The sequence below is a fragment of the Oncorhynchus gorbuscha genome, unplaced genomic scaffold, assembly GCF_021184085.1.
Source record: "Oncorhynchus gorbuscha isolate QuinsamMale2020 ecotype Even-year unplaced genomic scaffold, OgorEven_v1.0 Un_scaffold_499, whole genome shotgun sequence".
Classification (NCBI taxonomy): domain Eukaryota; kingdom Metazoa; phylum Chordata; class Actinopteri; order Salmoniformes; family Salmonidae; genus Oncorhynchus; species Oncorhynchus gorbuscha.
Window position 1 is genome coordinate 652419 of NW_025745324.1, and position 21451 is coordinate 673869.

At 43.8% G+C, this 21451-nt stretch overlaps 1 protein-coding gene across 1 annotated transcript in view; it reads left to right on the forward strand.

Moving 5' to 3' along the window:
• Positions 1–18219, forward strand: part of LOC124018380 (ephrin type-A receptor 6-like) — a 194463-nt gene extending 176244 nt beyond the window's left edge. The window contains exons 6-7 of the mRNA XM_046333669.1: positions 15250–15405; positions 17876–18219. Coding sequence (XP_046189625.1) covers positions 15250–15405; positions 17876–18219 — 500 coding nt within the window. The remainder of the gene's footprint in view (positions 1–15249; positions 15406–17875) is intronic.
• Positions 18220–21451: the final 3232 nt, after the last annotated feature.

A 21451-nucleotide genomic window follows, 5' to 3' on the forward strand; every position in this document is an offset into this window, starting at 1 on the left:
AATCCCGTCACACTCACTCATGCACACACCCACACAGACATACAGAGACACACATATACAATACATTCATGCTACACACACATCACAACTAATACTACCAGACTGTTATTATACTGCTCAGTTTATACACTGCCCCCATCCGCCTCTATCCCAATACACAGGACAATAAACTGACTTCCTGTATTATACTGCTCAGTTTATACACTGCCCCCATCCGCCTTTATCCCAATACACAGGACAATAAACTGACTTCCTGTATTATACTGCTCAGTTTATACACTGCCCCCATCCGCCTCTATCCCAATACACAGGACAATAAACTGACTTCCTGTATTATACTGCTCAGTTTATACACTGCCCCCATCCGCCTCTATCCCAATACACAGGACAATAAACTGACTTCCTGTATTATACTGCTCAGTTCATACACTGCCCCCATCCGCCTCTATCCCAATACACAGGACAATAAACTGACTTCCTGTATTATACTGCTCAGTTTATACACTGCCCCCATCCGCCTCTATCCCAATACACAGGACAATAAACTGACTTCCTGTATTATACTGCTCAGTTTATACACTGCCCCCATCCGCCTCTATCCCAATACACAGGACAATAAACTGACTTCCTGTATTATACTGCTCAGTTTATACACTGCCCCCATCCGCCTCTATCCCAATACAAAGGACAATAAACTGACTTCCTGTATTATACTGCTCAGTTTATACACTGCCCCCATCCGCCTCTATCCCAATACACAGGACAATAAACTGACTTCCTGTATTATACTGCTCAGTTTATACACTGCCCCCATCCGCCTCTATCCCAATACACAGGACAATAAACTGACTTCCTGTATTATACTGCTCAGTTTATACACTGCCCCCATCCGCCTCTATCCCAATACACAGGACAATAAACTGACTTCCTGTATTATACTGCTCAGTTTATACACTGCCCCCATCCGCCTCTATCCCAATACACAGGACAATAAACTGACTTCCTGTATTATACTGCTCAGTTTATACACTGCCCCCATCCGCCTCTATCCCAATACACAGGACAATAAACTGACTTCCTGTATTATACTGCTCAGTTTATACACTGCCCCCATCCGCCTCTATCCCAATACACAGGACAATAAACTGACTTCCTGTATTATACTGCTCAGTTTATACACTGCCCCCATCCGCCTCTATCCCAATACACAGGACAATAAACTGACTTCCTGTATTATACTGCTCAGTTTATACACTGCCCCCATCCGCCTCTATCCCAATACACAGGACAATAAACTGACTTCCTGTATTATACTGCTCAGTTTATACACTGCCCCCATCCGCCTCTATCCCAATACACAGGACAATAAACTGACTTCCTGTATTATACTGCTCAGTTTATACACTGCCCCCATCCGCCTCTATCCCAATACACAGGACAATAAACTGACTTCCTGTATTATACTGCTCAGTTTATACACTGCCCCCATCCGCCTCTATCCCAATACACAGGACAATAAACTGACTTCCTGTATATACTTATGCTAAAATATTTATTATATTCTACTGAGCTACTTACTTTATGTTCGTATTATTAGATTTGATTATTTTTTATTGTTGTTGCATTGCAAGGAATGAACCTGTAAGTCAGTACTATATTGGATGATTATACCATGTATATCCCTTACATCTGACTAATAACATGTATATCCCTTACATCTGACTAATAACATGTATATCCCTTACATCTGACTAATAACATGTATATCCCTTACATCTGACTAATAACATGTATATCCCTTACATCTGACTAATAACATTTGAAACAGAAACACACTGTCTCACTCACTCTCTCACACACAGACACGCGCACAAACACACACACACACACACACAGACAGACACGCGCACACAGACACGCGCACACACACACACACACACACGCACGCACGCACGCACGCACACACACACACACACACACACACACACACACACACACACACACACACACACACACACACACACACACACACACACACACAACACAACAAACACAGTAAACAGTTCATGTGGATGCTAAATGCCATGTAGAGATTGAGATCTGGGTTGTAATAGCTGAGATTAGATAAGGAACATCAAGGTGAAGAGGGAGGCTCGGGGGAGAAAAACACGGCTCAGAGAGTGATCTCTCAAATGTCAAGATGTAAACACAACAGACGAAGAGCAGAGGAGTGTGAAGAAGGGAGAGGGGGGGGGGAGAAAGAGGAGGAGGACTCAGCCTCATAATCAAAGCTGACATCTCTCAATTCGATTCAATTCAAGGGCATTATTGGCATGGGAAACATACGTTAACATTGGGGCGGCAGGTAGCCTAGTGGTTAGAGCGCTGGGCCAATAACCGAAAAGTTGCTTGATGGAATCGCCGAGCTGACGATGTAAAAATCTGTGGTTCTACCCCTAAACAAGGCAGGAACACAGAACCCCGGTAAGCCGTCATTGTAAATAAGAATTTGTTCTTAACTGTCATTCCTAGTTAAATACGTTTTTTTTAAGTATTATAAATTTGCCAAAGTAAGTGAAGTAATAAACAAAAGTGAAATAAACAATTAGAATGAACAGTAAATATTACGCTCTCCCACTCACTATGACACAGAGGAACCCTTTTGCTATTTTAATGAGGATCAATGATCACAGCTTCACTCTAGACGCGTGTCATTGTTCTGAGAGATAGATCCCTTAGCAGAGCTAAATAACATTTAGTGAGGTGAGGAACTCTGGTGTTGCTAGAGTGGATGTTTGTAATCTCACAGGATAGAACATGTCCCATGGCTGCATCTTATTCTAGGAGAGATGTCACTCCCTTCTACCCTTCTTACGGACCTGGATAGGGAAAGAGGGATACCTAGTTCAGTTGTACAACTGAATGCATTTAACTGAAATGTGTCTTCTGCATTTAACCCAACCCCTCTGAATCAGAGAGGTGCTGGGGGTGCTGCCTGAAATCACCATCCACGTCATCGGCGCCTGGGGAACAGTGGGTTAACTGCCTTGCTCATGGGCAGAACAACAGATTTTTACCTTGTCAGCTTGGGGATTCGATCCAGCAACCTTTCGGTTACTGGCCCAATGCTCCTATCCACCACTATAGGTAACCTTACATGTATGTGGGGAAAGTGTCTGACTTGTCTTGTTGTTGCTATTGTAATGTTAGTGCCGTAACTTAATCAGATAGCTCCTCTATGTCAAACAAGTCAAATGACACTATATAGTCAATATTATCTACACCTAACTGCACCTATATACTGTATAACTGCATTTTGTAGGCTACATTTAGTCTATGGGGATGATAGATGATCTAATCTACATAGAGTGGGGTGGGAAACGGGATGGCAGTGTAGTAGTAATATGAATGGCATGTATACACACAGCTACACACAGATAGTGAGACTAGTGGTGTTTACCCTTAGCCCAGAGAAAGGAAGAGTTTTTCATCAGGGAGAGGAGATAACCGCTTTTTGTGGAACAGGATTGGAAAAAAACTCATTCTCCATATCCAACAGTACCACATCTCAGCTCCACAATATCTCATCCTTACCACGTTACACACAGGCACCCACACACACACACATAATGCTATCCAGATACATCCCACCTCCACAATATCTCATCCTTACCACGTTACACACAGGCACCCACACACACACACATAATGCTATCCAGATACATCCCACCTCCACGATATCTCATCCCCTGCCTGCTTCGCCTCACGCTTTCTTTGATTTCAAGAGCTGAACTATTCTGCAACATTTGTTGATGTGGTTCTGCTAGTAAATGCTGCAGAATTGTGCTTCTCTTGGAATCGCTGCTCTTCGCCGCCACGAGAAGTCCACGAGAGATCCATCGCCCACCGAGCTGAGAGCACAAAGATACACACACTTACACACACACACACACACACACACACAAATATACACTCACACTCCCTACACATCTGTTCTGGGCTATGCCTGAGCTCTCATTGTGCTCTGCTCCTCTCTTCTCCTGGACAGTTTTAGTCCAGTGGGTGAAGGACCCGGTCAGTCAGTCCAAGCTGCTGTCTGTGTCTCAGGGCCCAGTGCCCAGCTTCAGAGGTTCTGTAGGTGTGTCTGGGTTCGTTTGGTGGATCACCACCAGAGCTCGTTAACCTTGGGAGGCAGACCTAAATTCAGCCCATCCCACCAGGCCCCCAGGTTAGGGTATGATCTGTATGTCCAGCACTGTCCAGCACACACAAACCATGCACGCAGAAACACTCTCTCTGGCTCTCTACCTCTAGCATCACTCTTTTTCTCTCTCTCTCTCTCCCTCTCAGAATCAGGGTTGATACAGTGTTTTGTTTGATGTTCGGGTCTAATATAAACAATGTTACCACATCAACAACAGCACAGCCTAGGAAGTCGTCTTGTCATGTTGGAAGAAATACTTAAATTAATACATGTTAACTTGCAGCCATTACTTTATTTATTTATTTTTTATTTTTATTTCACCTTTATTTAACCAGGTAGGCTAGTTGAGAACAGGTTCTCATTTGCAACTGCGACCTGGCCAAGATAAAGCATAGCAGTGTGAACAGACAACACAGAGTTACACATGGAGTAAACAATTAACAAGTCAATAACACAGAGAAAAAAGGGGAGTCTATATACAATGTGTGCAAAAGGCATGAGGAGGGAGGCGAATAATTACAATATTGCAGATTAACACTGAAGTGATAAATGATCATGTACAGGTAGAGATATTGGTGTGCAAAAGAGCAGAAAAGTAAATAAATAAAAACTGTGGGGATGAGGTAGGTGAAAATGGGTGTGCTATTTACCAATAGATTATGTACAGCTACAGCGATCGGTTAGCTGCTCAGCTAGCTGATGTTTGAAGTTGGTGAGGGAGATAAAAGTCTCCAACTTCAGCGATTTTTGCAATTCGTTCCAGTCACAGGCAGCAGAGTACTGGAACGAAAGGCGGCCGAATGAGGTGTTGGCTTTAGGGATGATCAATGAGATACACCTGCTGGAGCGCGTGCTACGGATGGGTGTTGCCATCGTGACCAGTGAGCTAAGATAAGGCGGAGCTTTGCCTAGCATGGCCTTGTAGATGACCTGAAGCCAGTGGGTCTGGCGACGAATATGTAGCGAGGGCCAGCCGACTAGAGCATACAAGTCGCAGTGGTGGGTAATATAAGGTGCTTTAGTGACAAAACGGATGGCACTGTGATAAACTGCATCCAGTTTGCTGAGTAGAGTGTTGGAAGCAATTTTGTAGATGACGTCGCCGAAGTCGAGGATCGGTAGGATAGTCAGTTTTACTAGGGTAAGCTTGGCAGCGTGAGTGAAGGAGGCTTTGTTGCGGAATAGAAAGCCGATTCTTGATTTGATTTTCGATTGGAGATGTTTGATATGGGTCTGGAAGGAGAGTTTGCAGTCTAGCCAGACACCTAGGTACTTATAGGTGTCCACATATTCAAGGTCGGAGCCATCCAGTGTGGTGATGCTAGTCGGGCATGCGGGTGCAGGCAGCGATCGGTTGAAAAGCATGCATTTGGTTTTACTAGCGTTTAAGAGCAGTTGGAGGCCACGGAAGGAGTGTTGTATGGCATTGAAGCTCGATTGGAGGTTAGATAGCACAGTGTCCAATGACGGGCCGAAAGTGTATACAATGGTGTCGTCTGCGTAGAGGTGGATCAGGGAATCGCCCGCAGCAAGAGCAACATCATTGATATATACAGAGAAAAGAGTCGGCCCGAGAATTGAACCCTGTGGCACCCCCAAAGAGAATGCCAGGGGACCGGACAACATGCCCTCCGATTTGACACACTGAACTCTGTCTGCAAAGTAATTGGCGAACCAGGCAAGGCAGTCATCCGAAAAACCGAGGCTACTGAGTCTGCCGATAAGAATATGGTGATTGACAGAGACGAAAGCCTTGGCAAGGTCGATGAAGACGGCTGCACAATACTGTCTTTTATCGATGGCGGTTATGATGTCGTTTAGTACCTTGAGTGTGGCTGAGGTGCACCCGTGACCGGCTCGGAAACCGGATTGCATAGCGGAGAAGGTACGGTGGGATTCGAGATGGTCAGTCACCTGTTTGTTGACTTGGCTTTCGAAGACCTTAGATAGGCAGGGCAGGATGGATATAGGTCTGTAACAGTTTGGGTCCTTGGTGTCACCCCCTTTGAAAAGGGGGATGACTGCGGCAGCTTTCCAGTCCTTGGGGATCTCAGACGATATGAAAGAGAGGTTGAACAGGCTGGTAATAGGGGTTGCGACAATGGCGGCGGATAGTTTCAGAAATAGAGGGTCCAGATTGTCAAGCGCAGCTGATTTATACGGGTCCAGGTTTTGCAGCTCTTTCAGAACATCTGCTATCTGGATTTGGGTAAAGGAGAACCTGATGAGGCTTGGGCGAGGAGCTGCGGGGGGGCCGGGGCTGTTGGCCGAGGTAGGAGTAGCCAGGCGGAAGGCATGGCCAGCCATTGAGAAATGCTTGTTGAAGTTTTCGATAATCATGGATTTGTCGGTGGTGACCGTGTTCCCTAGCCTCAGTGCAGTGGGCAGCTGGGAGGAGGTGCTCTTGTTCTCCATGGACTTCACAGTGTCCCAGAACTTTTTGGAGTTGGAGCTACAGGATGCAAACTTCTGCCTGAAGAAGCTGGCCTTAGCTTTCCTGACTGACTGCGTGTATTGGTGTGCTGATAGATGTATTGTATTGGTCCTATTTACACAGGGCAAACCCTGTCTCAAAACTCACCACAGTCATTTTAGAATGTACAAGTAATTCACAAAGGTATCAAATGATTAGGCAGTTAATCAAATCCCTCTTGTATGAATTTAGCCGTTGTTTCAATTCCAGAGATCACATTCTATTGAAGCCGGCTGCAAAGTCTTAGTTCTTGTATTGTTGGTGTGTTTTACCGTTGTTTAATTGGCGAGTCCATTTTAGCAGGAGGTTTTGGTGTGTGTGTGTGTGTGTGTGTGTGTGTGTGTGTGTGTGTGTGTGTGTGTGTGTGTGTGTGTGTGTGTGTGTGTGTGTGTGTGTGTGTGTGTGTGTGTGTGTGTGTGTGTGTGTGTGTGTGTGTGTGTGTGCGTGCGTGCGTGCGTGCGTGAGTGCGTGCGTGCGTGCGTGCGTGCGTGCGTGTGTTTGTGTTCATGTGTGTCTCATCCCTCAGCTGTGTGTGGTCAGACAGCAGCATCATTAGGTTGACAGTTTAAAACTGCTAAGGGAATAAGTGAGTTGTAGTGTGTGAATCAAGGCCATGTATAAAGCCACATACTGTACCAGAGGTTAATGGCACAGGCAACCTTGGGCCACTGTAGAGGATATCACTCATATTGATACTGCAGCTATGTGTGTGTTGACGGGAGGGGTTCTGCAGTGTGTGTGTGTGCGTGTGCGTGTGCGTGTGCGTGTGTGTGTGTGTGTGTCATTGTCCTGTCCTAATTGCTCACATTTGATCTAAGTGGGTGTTGTTTCAGGGCTTCTTGCTCTCCTCTAGGTTCATTTATCAGGGAGAAATGGAGAGACTCCATCTACAACTCAAGAGTCTCAGTCTTCAAGGTGAAGCCCTCAGAAGGCTCAGTGTTACCTTGTTAAATCGATGAGCCCCCGAAGTGGAATTCTCCTCTGAGGATGGAGTGTGTGTCAGGGTTTCCGTCAGGAAAATGTGTCGGCATACAGTTGACCGACAACATTTTAATTTACTGGACTTTTGAGAAATCTGCCGGACCCATATGCATTGGGTGGGTAACCTGATTGAGTCCACCCACGGGGCTCAGAATGACAGAAATCATATTCAGATTATGGTAATTAATATGAACAAAACATGCAAGTCCAATATGCAACGATGTGCAGTCCTTCTTACCCAATTCTGATGTGCACTTTGAACTTGTTAGAATCATTGTCCACATTTCCTTTTCCTCATCCAATCTGAACAGCAAACGAACAGCAAAATCACTGGCCTATGTCAATCTACTTTCACCCATAGTAGAAAAACGTACCTTTTCTATTGGTCAGCTTGTCGAGAAAGAAAACGCCTATTCCAAACAGATTCCAGTACAGTTGTAGGAAGATAGATCCCGATTTCATTCAACCCGCAGGCCGAGGTTACATCAAGAAATGTTAAAAAGCAATAAGGCTGATGGATCAGATCAGAAGGTTTAGTTTCAAATGTTGATAAATGATTATTTCTTCACATTATAAACGCAGCAATGTTCACAAGGCAGTAGTCTAGGTGCGAATGTCCGTTCCATAATGCAATTAGCGAGAAAACACCCTTGTCAAAACGCTCGCACATGCAAGCTTTTCATGTGACGGAGATGAAAATATCCGTAGGAAATTTAGGAAGAGAGGAGATGTAATAGGCTACTTTGAAGCAAGGTAAGACATGCCTCATAATATGTATTAAAACGTTCAGCTTTCAAACAATTACGTATATGTTTTGAAAATGCATAGCCTACTGCCTCCAGCTCATTGCACAGTGGGACACGCTGATGAAGCCTTCTCTTGCTGTTTGATATGCTGCTGCAGCATCTCTCGGCTGTCTGACACATTTTCTGCTCAAAGCTCTGTATCTGTATGCTGTAGGCATGTGATAAATAAGATACATAACCAATATACTGTACACACAAACACAAATGTAATTAAATGAACCTATAGACCGATAAGCATGACCAGTCAGATGTATTTCCCGCGACTGGTATTTCCATCAATGATAGGCTAAAAAGCATTATTTCGCAATGGGATTTTTTTTTCTCCTCCGGGACAATTGGCTGGCGCCAATTTTATTTATCAGCTTTTCAATTTTTTTTATAGGCCAAAAGCCGGTTATTACCGGCTAACGGAAACCCTGGTGTGTGTGGTTGTGTGCATTCATGCCTGTGTGCGTGCGTGCGTGCGTGCGTGCGTGCGTGCGTGCGTGCGTGCGTGCGTGCGTGCGTGCGTGTGCGTGCGTGTGTGTGTGCGTGTGTGTGTGTGTGTGTGTGTGTGTGTGTGTGTGTGTGTGTGTGTGTGTGTGTGTGTGTGTGTGTGTGTGTGTGTGTGTGGTACCATCGGTTAAAGGCTGAGAGGGATTTGAAAGGCCATTTGTCCCTGAGGCAGACAGGCTTTAGGAGCAGACTGCAGGGAGAGGGAGAGAGGGAGATGGGGAGATGGGGAGGGAGAGAGGGAGATGGAGAGCAAGGGAGTTTAGGAGAAGAAAGGAAGAGGAGAATAGAGGGAGTTTTTTTCTCTTCACTGCTTTCAATATAGTTCATTTTCCTCATCGTTCTGGATATAAATCAGTAGAGATTAATATCATAAGGTCAACAGATTGTATTTGCAGTCTAAGCCATTGTCCTTTCACTGTGTCTAACAGTCCATTTGATACCATCTCGCCTTCTCTTTTGTCCATTTGCTGATGTTAAAGCACAGTTTTAAACTAGATTTAGTGGGAGGAGCTGGCATTGTCTGTTATCCTGCCATATATAACCATATCTCTATGTCTGTTATCCTGCCAAAAACCATATATCTGTGTCTGTTATCCTGTCAAAAACCATATCTCTGTGTCTGTTATCCTGCCATATATATCCATATTTCTGTTTCTGTTATCCTGCCAAAAACCATATCTCTGTGTCTGTTATCCTGCCATATATAACCATATCTCTGTGTCTGTTATCCTGCCATATATAACCATATCTCTGTGTCTGTTATCCTGCCATATATAATCACATCTCTGTGTCTGTTATCCTGCTATATATAACCATATGCCTGTGTCTGTTGTCCTGCCATACATAACCATATACATGTGTCTGATATCCTGCCTTATATAATTATGTCTCTGTGTCTGTTATCCTGCCTTATATAATCATGGCTCTGTGTCTGTTATCCTGCCATATATAATTATGTCTCTGTGTCTGTTATCCTGCCTTATATAATCATGGCTCTGTGTCTGTTATCCTGCCATATATAACCATATTTATGTGTCTGTTATCCTGCCATATATAATCATGTCTCTGTGTCTGTTATCCTGCCATATATAACCATATTTATGTGTCTGTTATCCTGCCATATATAACCATATTTATGTGTCTGTTATCCTGCCATATATAATTATGGCTCTGTGTCTGTTATCCTGCCTTATATAATCATGGCTCTGTGTCTGTTATCCTGCCATATATAATCATATCTCTGTGTCTGTTATCCTGCCATATATAATCATATTTCTGTGTCTGTTGTCCTGCCATATATAATCATATCTCTGTGTCTGTTATCCTGCTATATATAATCATGGCTCTGTGTCTGTTATCCTGCCATATATAACCATATACATGTGTCTGTTATCCTGCCATATATAATCATGGCTCTGTGTCTGTTATCCTGCCTTATATAATCATGGCTCTGTGTCTGTTATCCTGCCATATATAACCATATTTATGTGTCTGTTATCCTGCCTTATATAATCATGGCTCTGTGTCTGTTATCCTGCCATATATAACCATATACATGTGTCTGTTATCCTGCCATATATAACCATATTTATGTGTCTGTTATCCTGCCATATATAATCATGTCTCTGTGTCTGTTATCCTGCCATATATAACCATATTTATGTGTCTGTTATCCTGCCATATATAATTATGTCTCTGTGTCTGTTATCCTGCCTTATATAATCATGTCTCTGTGTCTGTTATCCTGCCATATATAACCATATTTATGTGTCTGTTATCCTGCCATATATAATTATGTCTCTGTGTCTGTTATCCTGCCATATATAACCATATTTATGTGTCTGTTATCCTGCCATATATAACCATATCTCTGTGTCTGTTATCCTGCCATATATAACCATATCTCTGTGTCTGTTATCCTGCCATATATAACCATATTTCTGTGTCTGTTATCCTGCCATATATAACCATATCTCTGTGTCTGTTATCCTGCCATATATAACCATATTTCTGTGTCTGTTATCCTGCCATATATAACCATATCTCTGTGTCTGTTATCCTGCCATATATAACCATATCTCTGTGTCTGTTATCCTGCCAAAAACCATATCTTTGTGTCTGTTATCCTGCCATATATAATCATGTCTCTGTGTCTGTTATCCTGCCATATATAACCATATCTCTGTGTCTGTTATCCTGCCATATATAACCATATCTCTGTGTCTGTTATCCTGCCATATATAACCATATCTCTGTGTCTGTTATCCTGCCATATATAACCATATCTCTGTGTCTGTTATCCTGCCATATATAACCATATCTCTGTGTCTGTTATCCTGCCATATATAACCATATCTCTGTGTCTGTTATCCTGCCATATATAACCATATCTCTGTGTCTGTTATCCTGCCATATATAACCATATATCTATGTCGGTTATCCTGCCAAAAACCATATCTCTGTGTCTGTTATCCTGCCATATATAACCATATCTCTGTGTCTGTTATCCTGCCATATATAACCATATATCTGTGTCTGTTATCCTGCCATATATAATCATGTGCATATGTCTATTATCCTGCCATATATAACCATATATCTATGTCGGTTATCATGCCAAAAACCATATCTCTGTGTCTGTTATCCTGCCATATATAACCATATCTCTGTGTCTGTTATCCTGCCATATATAACCATATCTCTGTGTCTGTTATCCTGCCATATATAACCATATCTCTGTGTCTGTTATCCTGCCATATATAACCATATCTCTGTGTCTGTTATCCTGCCTTATATAATCATGGCTCTGTGTCTGTTATCCTGCCATATATAACCATATCTCTGTGTCTGTTATCATGCCATATATAATCATATCTCTGTGTCTGTTATCCTGCCATATATAATCATATCTCTGTGTCTGTTATCCTGCTATATATAACCATATCTCTGTGTCTGTTATCCTGCCATATATAACCATATACATGTGTCTGTTATCCTGCCATATATAACCATATCTCTGTGTCTGTTATCCTGCCATATATAACCATATCTCTGTGTCTGTTATCCTGCCATATATAACCATATCTCTGTGTCTGTTATCCTGCCATATATAACCAGATTTATGTGTCTGTTATCCTGCCATATATAACCATATCTCTGTGTCTGTTATCCTGCCATATATAACCAGATTTATATCTCATATATAACCATATCTCTGTGTCTGTTATCCTGCCATATATAATCATGGCTCTGTGTCTGTTATCCTGCCTTATATAATCTGGCTCTATAATCATGGCTCTGTGTCTGTTGTCCTGCCATATATAATAATCATGGTCTGTTATCCTGCCATATATAACCAGATTTATGTGTCTGTTATCCTGCCATATATAACCATATCTCTGTGTCTGTTATCCTGCCATATATAACCATATACATTGTCTGTTATCCTGTCCTATCCTAGCTCAGTTATATAAGCCATATCTCTGTGTCTGTTATCCGGGACCATATATAACAATATATGCACACATGACTTATCTTTGGATAAAAGCGTCTGCTAAATATATAATTATTATTATATTATATCAGATTTATCCTGCCATATATAATCATGGCTCTGTGTCTGTTATCCTGCCATATATAACCAGATTTATGTGTCTGTTGTCCTGCCATATATAACCATATACATGTGTCTGTTATCCTGCCATATATAACCATATACATGTGTCTGTTATCCTGCCATATATAACCATATCTCTGTGTCTGTTGTCCTGCCATATATAACCATATACATGTGTCTGTTATCCTGCCATATATAACCATATCTCTGTGTCTGTTATCCTGCCATATATAACCATATACATGTGTCTGTTATCCTGCCATATATAACCATATACATGTGTCTGTTATCCTGCCATATATAACCATATACATGTGTCTGTTATCCTGCCTTATATAATCATGGCTCTGTGTCTGTTATCCTGCCATATATAACCATATCTCTGTGTCTGTTATCCTGCCATATATAACCATATCTCTGTGTCTGTTATCCTGCCATATATAATCATATCTCTGTGTCTGTTATCCTGCCATATATAACCATATCTCTGTGTCTGTTATCCTGCCATATATAATCATATCTCTGTGTCTGTTATCCTGCCATATATAACCATATACATGTGTCTGATATCCTGCCATATATAACCATATACATGTGTCTGATATCCTGCCATATATAACCATATACATGTGTCTGTTATCCTGCCATATATAACCATATCTCTGTGTCTGTTGTCCTGCCATATATAACCATATCTCTGTGTCTGTTGTCCTGCCATATATAACCATATCTCTGTGTCTGTTATCCTGCCATATATAACCATATCTCTGTGTCTGTTATCCTGCCATATATAACCATATCTCTGTGTCTGTTATCCTGCCATATATAACCAGATTTATGTGTCTGTTATCCTGCCATATATAACCATATCTCTGTGTCTGTTATCCTGCCATATATAACAATATCTCTGTCGGTTATCCTGCCATATATAACCATATACACGTGTCTGTTATCCTGCCTTATATAATCATGGCTCTGTGTCTGTTGTCCTGCCATATATAATCATGGCTCTGTGTCTGTTATCCTGCCATATATAACCATATACACGTGTCTGTTCTCCTGCCATATATAACAATATACACGTGTCTGTTATCCTGCCATATATAAATTCTGTGTCTGTTATCCTGCCATATATAACAATATCTCTGTCTGTGTTATCCTGCCATATATAACCATATACTCTGTGTCTGTTATCCTGCCATATATAACCATATCTCTGTGTCTGTTATCCTGCCATATATAACCATATACACGTGTCTGTTATCCTGCCATATATAACAATATCTCTGTCGGTTATCCTGCCATATATAACCATATACACGTGTCTGTTATCCTGCCATATATAACAATATCTCTGTCGGTTATCCTGCCATATATAACCATATACATGTGTCTGTTATCCTGCCATATATAACCATATCTCTGTGTCTGTTGTCCTGCCATATATAACCATATACATGTGTCTGTTATCCTGCCATATATAACCATATACATGTGTCTGTTATCCTGCCATATATAACCATATCTCTGTGTCTGTTATCCTGCCATATATAACCATATATCTGTGTCTGTTATCCTGCCATATATAACCATATACATGTGTCTGTTATCCTGCCTTATATAATCATGGCTCTGTGTCTGTTGTCCTGCCATATATAACCATATACATGTGTCTGTTATCCTGCCATATATAATCATGTCTCTGTGTCTGTTATCCTGCCATATATAACCATATACATGTGTCTGTTATCCTGCCATATATAACCATATACATGTGTCTGTTATCCTGCCATATATAACCAGATTTATGTGTCTGTTATCCTGCCATATATAACCATATACATGTGTCTGTTATCCTGCCATATATAACCATATACATGTGTCTGTTATCCTGCCATATATAACCATATACATGTGTCTGTTATCCTGCCATATATAATCATGTCTCTGTGTCTGTTATCCTGCCATATATAACCATATACATGTGTCTGTTATCCTGCCATATATAACCATATCTCTGTGTCTGTTGTCCTTCCATATATAACCATATACATGTGTCTGTTATCCTGCCATATATAACCATATACATGTGTCTGTTATCCTGCCATATATAACCATATACATGTGTCTGTTATCCTGCCATATATAACCATATACATGTGTCTGTTATCCTGCCATATATAACCATATACATGTGTCTGATATCCTGCCATATATATAATCTCTGTGTCTGTTATCCTGTGTCTGTTATCCTGCCATATATAATCATATCTCTGTGTCTGTTATCCTGCCATATATAACCATATACATGTGTCTGATATCCTGCCATATATAACCATATACATGTGTCTGTTATCCTGCCATATATAACCATATACATGTGTCTGTTATCCTGCCATATATAACCATATCTCTGTGTCTGTTGTCCTTCCATATATAACCATATACATGTGTCTGTTGTCCTGCCATATATAACCATATCTCTGTGTCTGTTGTCCTTCCATATATAACCATATACATGTGTCTGATATCCTGCCATATATAACCATATACATGTTATCCTGACATATATAACCATATCTCTGTGTCTGTTGTCCTGCCATATATAACCATATACATGTGTCTGTTGTCCTGCCAAATATAATCATATATCCCTCTGTCTCTCTCTCTGCAGCGTGTCGACCAGGCCTCTACAAGGCGTTTGCGGGGAACATCAAGTGTTCTAAGTGTCCCCCTCACAGTTTCAGCTATGGAGAGGGGGCTGCTGTCTGCCACTGTGAGAAGGCTTTCTACAGAGCTGCGAGAGACCCACCCACTATGGCCTGCACACGTGAGTATCATCAATCAAACAATCAGTCAATCAATCAGGCAATCTCGTTATTGTCTAAGCAGCCCTCAATACACTCAGATAGAGTACAGTACAGGTCTGTAGTGGTATTACTCGGAACAAAGTCAGGGAGAGAAAGAGATGGGGGTAAAGAGAGCTAGATTGAGAGGGAGAGAGAGAGAAAGAGACAGGTACCGTAGAGAGAGGAAGAGAGAGAGTAGAGAGCTGATAGAGATCTGTTGAGTAGAGAATGGGGGCTGATTGATGGGCACTGGGACACAGCTTGCCTCTTCGACAGAGAAAATAGAGGGAGATAGCACAGATAGGACAGGAAGCCAACGGACAGATGCTGACAGAGGAGGAGGAGGTGGAAAAGGAGGTGCTCCCTTCATCTGTCCTGAGAGAGAAACACTAAGAAGGACTGATGAGAGAGAGAGAGAGAGAGAGAGAGAGAGAGAGAGAGAGAGAGAGAGAGAGAGAGAGAGAGAGAGAGAGAGAGAGAGAGAGAGAGAGCTTGAGAGACAGGTTTATTCATGGAGAGGGGTTGGCTGGAGGGGAGGACAGTGAAGGAGGAAAGAAGGAGGGGGAATGAGTTAAGGAGAGGGGAGTAGGAGGGGGAGGCGGGGGGACATGAGAGAGGGATGGAGGGAAGGTAGAGAGCAGATGAGCAGGATGAAGGGGAGGAGGAGGGCAGGAAATAGGGAATGGGAGTGGGGAAGGGCAGGAGAGGGGAAGGTAGAAGGACAGGAGAGGGCTCCAGCCTATTGTCCAGAAAGACAGTGAGCTTGGCAGTCCTGGAGAGTTTAAATCCCTCAGGCCTTTTAACACTTCCCCTCTGACAGCTGGCACTGCTCTGTACAACACAATATCTGCACACTCACATACACATTACCTGCACACTCACATACACATTACCTGCACACACACATATACACATAATGCCTACACACATCAATAATGCCTGCACACATCTACTTAATGCCTGCACACATCTACTTAATGCCTGCACACATCTACTTAATGCATGCACACATCTACTTAATGCCTGCACACATCTACTTAATGCCTGCACACATCTACTTAATGCCTGCACACATCTACTTAATGCCTGCACACATCTACTTAATGCCTGCACACATCTACTTAATGCCTGCACACATCTATTTAATGCCTGCACACATCTACTTAATGCCTGCACACATCTATCTTAATGCCTGCACACATCTACTTAATGCCTGCACACATCTATTTAATGCCTGCACACATCTACTTAATGCCTGCACACATCTACTTAATGCCTGCACACATCTACTTAATGCCTGCACACATCTATTTAATGCCTGCACACATCTACTTAATGCCTGCACACATCTATTTAATGCCTGCACATCTACTTAATGCCTGCACACATCTATTTAATGCCTGCACACATCTATTTAATGCCTGCACACATCTATTTAATGCCTGCACACATCTATTTAATGCCTGCACACATCTATTTAATGCCTGCACACATCTATTTAATGCCTGCACACATCTACTTAATGCCTGCTTAACACATCTATTTAATGCCTGCACACATCTATTTAATGCACACATCCTTAATGCCTGCACACATCTACTTAATGCCTGCACACATCTATTTAATGCCTGCACACATCTACTTAATGCCTGCACAAATCTATTTAATGCCTGCACACATCTACTTAATGCCTGCACACATCTATTTAATGCCTGGATGCACTGTCTCACAATCTCTGGATGCTCTCCCAGAATAACTTGATGAGAAGCTCTCTATACTAGATAGTAGATGTACAGTGGTAGACATGATAGACATGAAATTATAAAAGTCAGGTGTTGTTTTTTAGCCTTGATTAAAACTAATAACATTTACCTTGTACCATAAGAACTGTTCTGTTTCAATGTGTATTATACTGAGATTTATACTCCTGCCACTACCAGCTATAGAGAGTTTAGGACAGAAATATGATCAATCAACACGAAGCCTTTCTACCTCTCTCTCTCCTCCAGGATCCCCGCTCCCCTCGTCGTAATGTGGTGGTCAACCTGAATGACACCTCTCTCCTCTCTCTCTCTCTCTCTCTCTCTCTCTCTCTCTCTCTCTCTCTCTCTCTCTCTCTCTCTCTCTCTCTCTCTCTCTCTCTCTCTCTCTCTCTCCTCCAGGTCCCCCCTCCCCTCCTCGTAACGTGGTCTTCAACCTTAATGACACCTCTCTCTCTCTCTCTCTCTCTCTCTCTCTCTCTCTCTCTCTCTCTCTCTCTCTCTCTCTCTCTCTCTCTCTCTCTCTCTCTCTCTCTCTCCTCCAGGTCCCCCTCCCCTCCTCGTAACGTGGTCTTCAACCTTAATGACATCTCTCTCCTCTCTCTCTCTCTCCTCCAGGTCCCCCTCCCCTCCTCGTAATGTGGTCTTCAACCTTAATGACACCTCTCTCCTCTCTCTCTCTCTCCTCCAGGTCCCCCCTCCCCTCCTCGTAATGTGGTCTTCAACCTTAATGACACCTGTCTACTGTTAGAGTGGTCTCCACCCAGTGACATGGGTGGTCGCAGGGACTTGACCTATAACGTGCTGTGTAAACGCTGTGGCCCAGAGCCCGACCAATGCCAGCTGTGTGGGGAGGAGCTTCGCTTCGCGCCCCGCCCCCAGGGCCTGACCAACGCCATGGTAACAGTGATGGACTTCTCGGCTCACGCCAACTACACCTTCGAGATCGAGTCGCTGAACGGAGTGTCTGAGATGAGCCACTTCCCGAGACCTGTGGCCGCCATCACTGTCTCCACCGACCAGGGTGGTGGGTAGACCTAAACACTGACCTCTAACCCCTAAACCATGACCCTTGGCAATCATTGCAGTCTCCATTACACAGTACACACACCCTCACACACATACACTGTCGCATACACTCTCAATGCACAGTGAGTGTACACTCTCCGGGTGATGTACTGTAGAACGGCTACGGTTCTCATCTGGGTGAACATTGTGTGTTTTCTTTCTCTCTCTCTCTCTCTCTCTCTCTCTCTCTCTCTCTCTCTCTCTCTCTCTCTCTCTCTCTCTCTCTCTCTCTGTCTCCCTCCCTCTGTCTCTCTCTCTCTCTCTCTCTCTGTCTCTCTCTCTCTCTCTCTCTCTCTCTCTCTCTCTCTCTCTCTCTCTCTCTCTCTCTCTCTCTCTCTCTCTGTCTCCCTCCCTCTGTCTCTGTCTGTCTGTCTGCATTAATATCCTCAAACGTTGTTGCGCTTGTCAGAATTTCCTTAATTTGCTGGTAGGGAAGACTGGGAAATGGGGAAATTGTTTGAAAGTTACACTCACGGAAACTGGGGGAAGTTGTAACATATTTTTAGTTTAAAAAACCTGTTTTGGTTAGTGATCATTTGTAGTGACTCTTTTCACCCTTCTGAACGTGTAAAGGATCCATGTGTTGTTCTGAAATATGAACACAGAAATACAGGACATTTTGAACTCTTATTATGATGCTGATTTGACGGAATTACAGTCTTGGTCTTGAATATTTCTGGTCTCGGTCTTGACTTGGTCCAGATGGTCTCGAACACAAGACTGATATCCTCTCTGTTATTTCATTACCAGACACAGACTGGCTGGCTTTTATGTGACAAGCACACTACTGTAGCAGGCTGGTTTACCTCGAGTATTGCTTTAACCTCTAGACATGACTCTCATCTCACTTTTACGTTGGAAAAAGATAGAGCCTGGAGTTTTCTTTGTTTATTTGCATAATTTGTGTAATCGCAATCTCCTTTTCTTCCCCTTTGTCTTCCTTCTCTCTTACACAGTCTGTCCCTCTCACTCTCCATTTTCTATTCCTCTCTCTCCCACACTCATCCACCCACAGTGGGTGGAGATTAATAAGGCATAGGGATTACCAGTGGGGTACCTTGGCCTTGAGTAAATCCCATCACATTTAGAGAAAATGATAAGAGTCTTGGAAAATAGCGTGTGGATTAATGGGCTGGGCTGCTACCAGTAGTGTGGCTCTGTCCCGTAACTGTCTGATTTACTATATTAGTATGTCCATTAGGACACAGAGGATCACTACAGCTCATACTGACACACACACACAGATACACGCCGTAAGAAATTGAGAACCGGAGAACATGACAGGCCTTTTATACCACGGAGAATCCTGGAAATATCACACAGTCAATACTTTTTATTCTACTTTCATTTGACATATCAAACTTCCATTGGAGACATGCAGCTTTGCATCTGTGTATTGTCAACGTGGTGATGTTTTTTGAAGGAGAGATGTCTGGATTTGATGAGATTATCTCTCTGCAATACTGTGTGTGGTTTAGGAGAAGAGGTTGGGGACAGGGAGACTCAAAACCACACACACACACACACACACACACAGACACACTCTTCCATATACTCCCTCCCGTCCCCAGTGAGCTATTGGACAGGAGTTTCTTATAAACAGTTAACCTAGCGTGTCTTCCCTGAGCCCAGGCAGTATGGCCGCCCCGCCAGGTATCCCAGAGGGCTGTGCATCAGGGAGGCGGGAGCCCCCCACCAGGTGACTGGGTCACGCCTGGCGGAACACAGGAAGCCGCTGGGAGGAAGGGGCGGGACCAGCTGTCAGGCGCCGCGGCAGTAGAGTGTGATTGACGCGTTGGGGGAGTCACGGTGGAGAGGAAGTGGAAAGTTAATTGAATGTTGGGAGAAGTGAAATGAGAGACTAAACCCAGGAGAGAGAAAGACAGAGGGGTGATATACATGTCTGGAGAGGTGAGAGTGAGTGAGTGAGTGAGTGAGTGAGTGAGTGAGTGAGTGAGTGAGTGAGTGAGTGAGTGAGTGAGTGAGTGAGTGAGTGAGTGAGTGAGTGAGTGAGTGAGTGAGTGAGTGAGTGAGTGATTGAGTGAGTGAGTGAGTGAGTGATGGAAGGGAGAAAGAGGAGTAGGCAGGAAATGAAAGAGTGTGTGTGGGTGAGGAAAAGTGGGTTGGAGAGGGGAAGACAGAAGACTTGGGAAAGGAGGAGACAGGTGGAGGAGTAGATGGAGGGCCAGAGGAAGGAGGAGACAGGTGGAGGAGTAGATGGAGGGCCAGAGGAAGGAGGAGACAGGTGGAGGAGTAGATGGAGGGCCAGAGGAAGGAGGAGACAGGTGGAGGAGTAGATGGAGGGCCAGAGGAAGGAGGAGACAGGTGGAGGAGTAGATGGAGGGCCAGAGGAAGGAGGAGACAGGTGGAAGAGTAGATGGAGGGCCAGAGGAAGGAGGAGACAGGTGGAAGAGTAGATGGAGGGCCAGAGGAAGGAGGAGACAGGTGGAGGAGTAGATGGAGGGCCAGAGGAAGGAGGAGACAGGTGGAGGAGTAGATGGAGGGCCAGAGGATGAGGAGACAGGTGGAGGAGTAGATGGAGGGCCAGAGGAAGGAGGAGACAGGTGGAGGAGTAGATGGAGGGCCAGAGGATGAGGAGACAGGTGGAGGAGTAGATGGAGGGCCAGAGGAAGGAGGAGACAGGTGGAAGAGTAGATGGAGGGCCAGAGGATGAGGAGACAGGTGGAGGAGTGGATGGAGGGCCAGAGGAAGGAGGAGACAGGTGGAGGAATAGATGGGGGGCCAGAGGATGAGGAGACAGGTGGAGGAGTAGATGGAGGGCCAGAGGATGAGGAGACAGGTGGAAGAGTAGATGAAGGGCCAGAGGAAGGAGGAGACAGGTGGAAGAGTGGATGGAGGGCCAGAGGAAGGAGGAGACAGGTGGAAGAGTAGATGGAGGGCCAGAGGATGAGGAGACAGGTGGAAGAGTAGATGAAGGGCCAGAGGAAGGAGGAGACAGGTGGAGGAGTAGATGGAGGGCCAGAGGAAGGAGGAGACAGGTGGAAGAGTAGATGGAGGGCCAGAGGATGAGGACATAGGTGGAGGAGTGGATGGAGGGCCAGAGGAAGGAGGAGACAGGTGGAGGAGTAGATGGAGGGCCAGAGGAAGGAGGAGACAGGTGGAGGAGTAGATGGAGGGCCAGAGGATGAGGAGACACGTGGAAGAGTAGATGGAGGGCCAGAGGATGAGGAGACAGGTG